Source organism: Pteropus vampyrus, unplaced genomic scaffold (assembly GCF_000151845.1).
Source record: "Pteropus vampyrus isolate Shadow unplaced genomic scaffold, Pvam_2.0 Scaffold358, whole genome shotgun sequence".
Taxonomy (NCBI): Eukaryota; Metazoa; Chordata; class Mammalia; order Chiroptera; family Pteropodidae; genus Pteropus; species Pteropus vampyrus.
The window spans coordinates 947,183-954,865 of NW_011889139.1; the positions used below are offsets into that span (position 1 = coordinate 947,183).

The 7,683-nt window shown below is 40.8% G+C and overlaps 1 protein-coding gene across 1 annotated transcript in view; it reads right to left on the reverse strand.

The window, feature by feature from the left end:
- Positions 1-420: 420 nt before the first annotated feature.
- LOC105305012 (C-C motif chemokine 3-like) overlaps positions 421-7,683 on the reverse strand; it is an 18,340-nt gene continuing 11,077 nt past the window's right edge. Inside the window, exon 4 of the mRNA XM_011379439.2 lies at positions 421-583. Within this exon, the coding sequence (XP_011377741.1) occupies positions 421-583 (163 nt within the window). The remainder of the gene's footprint in view (positions 584-7,683) is intronic.

The window sequence follows — 7,683 nt, forward strand, 5'->3', positions numbered from 1 at the left end:
ACTGTTCCCATTATCTAAGGTCCTGAATAGTTACTTGTTTTCCATACCCCGAATCTAACTCTGCCCTCATCATTCCACTATTTAAATTAGTTGATACTGAAATGTTTGGAAAAGTACCTGACACATAGTAAATATCATAGAGATGTCTGTAAAATACAAGAAATATTTTATTTCTTTTGTTGTTTTGCAACAGAACAAATTTAAACCACCAAGTTCTCTTTCTATAGCACAGTTTTATTCCAGCCAGGTGCCTGCAAAGGGAAGATAGATGCTACCTGAGGATCAAAGCATCCTCAGGCCCCCGAGGTGGGATATCATGGCAAAGCTTCAGGAGAAAGCAGAATTCATCAGAGCATGAGAGCAAGAATGGGCTTCATTTCAGGACAATGCCCAGGGACTGTCTAGGGCTGAGAGAGTTGGTTAGGGAAGGAGGATAGCTCTGTGGCCTCTTCTCATTTCCTTGGGCTTTGGTGGTCCCACGGCTCCCAGATCGCATGACTTGTGGTTCAGGTATCTGATGTACTGCGGCACCCAGGCATCACTGGGGTTGGCACAGAACTTACGACCATTTTTGATAAGAAAGCTGTGGAGCAAGAAGGAGAAGAATGAGAAACTGAGAGTCAGCAGCCAGGAGAGGAGCACATTTCACTCCACCCCACTCTTTTCCCAGTGTGAAATTCCCCCTCCCTCTCTCTGTCAATGTGGCCCCTTGCCGAGAGAGACCTCCGCCCCTATGCCCGCTTTCCTGCTAGTCTCTCTTGTTTCCCGGGGAGTCAGTGAAGTCCCCACCAGGCAGTCCCCACTAGTTTTCTCTTCCCCAACTCCCTCCTATCCACAGGGACCAGCTCCCACCACCTCCCTGCAGGCCCAGCTCGTGTGCGGAAGTCCCCAGGCGCCCCTCAGCAGCCTCCTCCTAGAATCCCAACCCCTTGCTTCTGTCTCCCAGGCCCTGCTGGTTCTCAGCATTTGCACCCCCTTCCATTGTTGGCTGGGTTGTACTTACACGACCCCAAGCGTGTAGCACAGGTCACTGGTCCTGTCATAACTTTTCACAAGACAGAGTGGGATTTTTGGAGAGGTATAGGAGAAACAGCAGGTAGCCTGGTTGTTAGCTGGTTCTGTAAGGTAGAGAGCATATGATACTAAAGACTTCTCTGCAAGGAAGCTTAGACCTGTATCTGTATTCCAGGGAGCACTGGGGAGGGCTGAAGCGGGAAGAAGAGACAAGACAGGAGCCCATGGGAGAGAATGTGGCCTGGCCTCTCTCTGGCAGTTCTTCTTCCCCACATCTTAAATGATCCTCCTTTTACATCCGCTGCCCCACCCCCATCCTGCCCACACACACTGCCAGGCCTCCTAACCTCTCCTTCTCTCAGACCCGCCCCAGAGCTGGGATGTGACTCTGTGGCCATAGTGTTTCAAATTTCTGACAGTCTTTGGGATTTGGGAATAAGAAATCAAAATTCCTGGGAATTCCCCAAATCATAAATTATTCTATATTTTTCATGACTTTATTTTCAGGTTTTTAAATATTAATGAGTGATGATACAGTAAACATGATAGAGTTGTACTAAAATTTTCAGAGGTTTTCTGTAAAAAAATAATAAATGCAAGGTTTATTATGATGTCTATGTGTTGTGACACAATTATATATTTAATAACATGTTGAAGGTTCTCTTATAGATACAGTTGGTAATAGAAAACGTGACAAGAAGGGAACATTAACGCAAAAAAGTGTCCAATAAAAATTGAAAAAAATACTACAACTATTTAATAGTTAAAGTATTTGAAAGTTATTATCCAAAAATAAAAATTTAAAACACAGGAAGCATTAATTGCCTCATTTGTAGTCTTTATCTTTGTTTTGTAACATATATTCCGGACATAGAAAATTTTTTCCATTTTGCATTGATGTTGGCCAGATTGTTGAGACAGTGTCCAAAAGCTTCAGGTTGGGTGTTAGAGAACACAGTGCTTCGCATAAACTCATTTCCTTTTTTAACAATGGGCATATCTTATCTGTTTGTCCTGACTTTGGTTTTTCCATTCAAATTGATACTGCTTTTGCTAATTTAGATTTTATATACAAATTAGCAAATTTTTCTGGTTTCGTTTCCCAGTATTCCATGACATTTATGTATTTTCTCTTTGTATTTCTTCTGTTAAACCATTTATAAAAAACTGTAGCCTATAGCAATTACTCAAAGACTGGGCAATGTCAGTGAACATTATTGTTCAAATAGTATAATATTCATCTTGCCTAGTAAGAATCACAGTTTCAATTGCCAACTTGAGGACATACTTTGCTTCTAAATTCTAAAACTTGTTATTTCTTGAAACATCACTTATATGATTTGTGTAAAATGTGCTATATATACAAACTCATTCATATTTATCTAGCAGTGGACAGGGCCATGAACTCATACCTGTAACATGGCAATGGCTTCAAGCTGATGGACTGTGACTTCTCACCTACGTGCTCCTGTCCCAATTTCTCAAAATACTGATCTTAACTTTGAACTCCATGTGTCGAGTGTTTCCTCCTCTTGTTCTCGATGTCAGTGGATTCCTTCAAATCAGTAACATCTCTATGTTGATTGTTAAGCTTTAATTCTTTTAGGAGAATTATAATACTTTTCCCCATTTTCCCTGTTTCTCAACTAAATTGTCTTGGGACTTGGGATCTGGAAAAACATAAATTTCTAAGAAATGCTGGGAAGGTGTTCCCATATAGAAATGCTAGTAGATGCCCAGGGCCACTGTTCCCGTGCCTCACAGGTCTCAGGGGATGCTAGAAGGGGGAGGTTTGCTGTGCCCAGAGGAGCAGAGCTTTGGCTATGAAGCAGGAAAGCTAAACTTGTCCTTGTTTCTGCTCCTGAAAGCTATGTGGTTCCAGACGGGATGCTCTTTCTGAACGTGTGTCCTTAAAATGGCAAAAATATTGATGATGCAGGTACTGTGCATATTGATTTATATACCAAGATTGTTTTATGCAGTAAAGGCCTTATTACCCCCTTGTAACATATGAAGAACCTGAGGTTTAGGATGCCTAAATGAGGCAGGGCAGGTCACAAGCTTCCAGATTGAGGCTCCCTGGGAGCAGACGTGTCTGTTTCTGCCCACCACTGTATTATAGCATGTTGACTGAATGGGTGGCACAGAGTAGGCTTTTAATATATACTTGTTGAAGGAAAGAGTGAATTCAGTTTGAATCTATGTCTTTCTTCATTCCGTTTTGCTATTTGTTCTCTGGAGGAAAAGAAAAAAAACTTTCATTTACTAGGTCTCTAGTATAGGCCTGGTATATGGTTTACTTCCTGACATGGCTCATCTTTATTCCTCACAATGACCTTCTGAAAAAGTATTACTTATCCTATTTGCTACAAATTATGCGAAGTCATACAGTGATAACTGGAATTATGAGAAAGCATTCTAATGAGCTCTATATCTAGTTACAGTCAAAATTCCTGGAAAATGCTCCCATTCCTTGGACTAGCAGGGATGTCCAGTGAAAGGCCCAACACCTGCCCAGCACAGGAAGCTTGATCTGACCTTCAGTGGCCAAGGAAGGTGCACAGGACTTTCTGCTCAGCCAGGACTGCTTTGAGGACTAGGGCCAAGGGACAAGTTCTTTCTGGGTTGAGCTGAAGGAGCCAGCGGCAGGGCAATGAGGCTGTGCCTCATGCTTTGGGGTAGGGCAGGATCAGGCGTTTGTGTTCCTTTCCTTCCCTGGAGGTGACTCAGGGGCAGTAACCACCGGCACAGCCCCGGGGGCATTTTTCACAGTGTTGTGATCAGATTCGTGCCACCTGGAACTGTTCCATAGAGTATAATTGTATCTTGTCGCCCTCTGGTTTGTGCTGCAGGGCCCCTGCACAGTGACACCACAATGGTTTGGCCGCTGTGTGGTGCTACCACCAATCATCCTGGTCTGCCTGGGACGAAGCAGGTTCCTAGGATGTGAGACTTTCAGTGCTAACACAGAGATGAATTGGTCACCCTACTAGGAGGTTGGACAAATATGGCTGTCCACTATCTCCACTCCCACCAAATTCAGATTAAGCACTTGTGGGTCTTTCCCCTCAATATTTTTTTATTGTAGTAAAATGCACATAATATAAAATTGACCACTTTAACCATTTTTAAGTGTACAGTTCAGTGCTATTAAGTACATTCATATATTGTACAACCATCACCATCATCTATCCAAAGCTTTTTTCTCTTTTGCACCTGAAACTGTATGCCCAATAAAAAATAATTCCCCATTCCCCACTCCTCCTAACCGTTGGAAATCACCACTCTACTTTCTGTTTCTATGAAATTGACTATTCTAGGTACCTCATATATGATTGGAATCATGTAGTGTTTGTATTTTAGTGATTGGCTTATTTCAGTTAGCAGAATGTCCTCAAGGTTCATCTTTTTTGTAGCATATGTCACAATTTCTTTAGTTTTTAAGTTTTTTTTGCTTGTCTGTTCATCTGTTGATGGACACTTGATTGTTTCCATATTTTAGCTATTGGAAACAATGCTGCTATGAATATGGGTGTAGAAATATCTATTTGAGACCCTGTTTTCAGTTCTTTTGGGTATACACCCAGAAGTGAGATTGTTGGATCATATGGTAAATCTATTTTTAATTTTTTGAGGAACCGCCGTGCTGTTTTCCATAGACGCTGTACCATTTTGCATTCCCATGAACAGTACACAAGAGTTCCAATTTCTCCACATTTTTTTTTTTTTTTTTTTTTTTTGGTAGTAGCTATACTAATGTGTATAAGGTAGTATTTCATTGTGGTTTTGACTTAAGCACCTTTTTTAAAAATTAGTTTTATATAATGGGGTTCCAGGTAAGTTACTTTGCAGAGAAAACATTTCATTAAGAAGAAAAATTAAAAACCCTGTCCTAATGGAAAGAGCAAGAGCTTTTGAGCTAGTCAGAGACATTGTTTTTAGTCCTGAAAACCACCACTTACGAGCTATGGGAACATTTGAGTAATGTAATTAAGCTTTTAAGGTGATACATGGTTACTGAGAGAAATATGTAACATAAATGATCTAAGTGAGTGGAATCTTCCTTAATAATCTGTACCGAGACCTTCCTCTGGGCTGATGTTCATCCATTCAGTAGATGTTTATTGAGCTTTCACTATATGCCAGTTACTTTCTAGGCCCTGGGGATACAGAGACAGATAAGAAAGACAAGGCCCTACTGTTCAAGAACTCTAGACCAGGAGACAGACAAATAAAGTAGGAGGAGATAGGAGATGGAGTTAAACACTAGAAAGAAAACAAACCAGGATGATGTGATACAGGGTACCTGAGGGTTGGGTGGAAGTTGTTTAATAGGCCGGTTAGGTGAGGAGGGAGTGTCATTTTAGCTGAGACCTGCTTGTTTAGAAAGAGCCAGACTTGTATAGACCGAGGGGAAGTACGTCTCAGGTAGAGGGAACAGCAAGGGCAAAGGGAATGAGCTTGGTGCATCTGAGGGACAGACAGAAGATGGAGTGCCTGGAGAAAAGGGAGTGAGGGTGAGAGTGACTGGAGATGAGGTCCATTGTCCAGGTCCCTTGGGTCTGGTCGCTCAACAACTTGCATCACATTTCACTACTACAGGAAGTGACAAAGCAAGCCAGCGTGGCTCTGGAGAGCAGGCGGGAGATTTTTCTTTTTTTTCTCTGCATATTTTCTCCTTACGTGAGATCATACCAAAGCAAAACAAAACAAAACCCCCAATAATGTTATAGTTCACATTTTGACATATTGTGAAAAATTTTACTTCGTTATGAATCTCACATATATTTTCAAATATTTTTAACCAAAACGGTCCATGCTTTTTCGAGAATTTTGAAGAAAATCAAAGAAGAGAAAAAAGCTGTTTACCACTATTACCATTTCAGTGTGTAATTTTCTGGGTATTTTTCTCCATATAATCATTATAGGTATTATATACATATACAATTAAACAAAAAATGGGGTCATACTGAATCTAAATGTTCTTTTCTATAACATAATTTTTATAGTTTTATAATTATTTTTATTTAATATTGACTGCACATAAAATACAGATTGAGAATGAAGAGTAACAATGCAACACACCCCTGCATCTCCTCTAATATTAATACTTCTCAAATTTTGTATTTAATTAAATTTTGAAGGAGCAGCCCTGGATGGAGGAGGGTGTCTGCCTAAACCCAGCTCACTGAAGCCACTGAAATCCCTTGTGTGACTGAAAGGAAAAAGGTGAAGGGAAGTAAGAGTGGGTCATGTGATCTCTCAGAACATTTAGTTAATAACACAATTCAAAATCAAAAAGGAAATAGAACCATAAAATAGCATACATAAATTTAAAATAAATGTAAACAGAGCCCTGGAATTTGTCTGGAAGCGGCTTCTGAGGTCACAGGGGCTGTGCCTGGCTCAGGACCCTGTGCCCAATCTGTTCACATCTCTAGCATTTTCCTTGTAGGTTCCAGACCCCTCAAGGATCTAATTCCAATTGTTTATGTATTCCTGGACCACAGCTTGCTAGGGCTGCCATAGACCTTTCCAGTCTCTTATATGGAAGAAGCATTGGTGAGAGGGAGAAATATATAAAAGGGAACAATTTAGCAGCAGAACGCCTGTGGGATATCCTCTCTCTCCCTCCCTTCCCTCTCCTTCCCTCCCTCTGCTCCCCTTCCCCCTGCACATCTCTCTGATACTGGGATCCAAAAGACAGTCTATTTTCAGAACCAGGAATATTCCAGTGTCCCTCAACTTTTTTTCATTGCTCATAGGGACTGACTTCCTTCTGCTATCCTCTCCTCTCCTCTATTCTCTGCCTGGAGGGAGCTCTTCCTTGACTTCCTGCTAGTCCTGAGCCTATGTAGAAACATCCCCGGAATCACTTCCTGAGTCCTGCACACCTGGCAGGGCCCCAGGAGGCTGGGCCTTCCCGGGATGGTGCCCCATCTGCCTGTCTGTGCCTTGCTGCTGTGAGTTGTGCTCCATTTCATGTCCTGCAGGTTCTCTCTCTCCGCAGGGGTGCGCAAGGGGCCCGGCTCTGACATGGTGCCAAGATGGGAGCATCAGCTGCTGGTCTCTAATAGGAAATTTGTGAGGAGACTTGGTGAGAAACGTATGAGAAGCAGCAAGTATTTATTAATTTTTATTAATCTTTCCAAATGACCAATTTTTGACTTTGTTGATTTTCTCTTTTGTTGGTTTTCTGTGTCATTGCTTATCAATCTTATTTTCTTACTTATTTTGGGTATAATTTGCTCAATTTTTCCTAGCTTACTAAGGTGGAAGCTTTATTAATTTATTTCATGCCTTTCTTCTTTTCTAACAGAAAAATTTAAAGCTATAAACTCTCTTCTAGGCTCTGCTTTAGCTTCATTTTTTAATACAATGCGTTTATATCATCATTTTGTTCAAAATGTTTTTCAATTTCCCTATTTGTCGTGTGGGTAATTTAGAGTTGTATTCTTTATTTCCAAATATTTGAGAATTTTCTAGGCATTTTATTGTTATTGATTCTAATTAAATTCCATTATAGTCAGAGAATATACTCTGTATTTTCATTCTTGGATATTTATTGAGACTTATTTCTTTGCCAGCATATAGTATATCTTGGTGAATGTCCCATGCACATGTGAAAAGAATATGTATTCTGTACTTGTATTTTAAGCAGTTGATTAT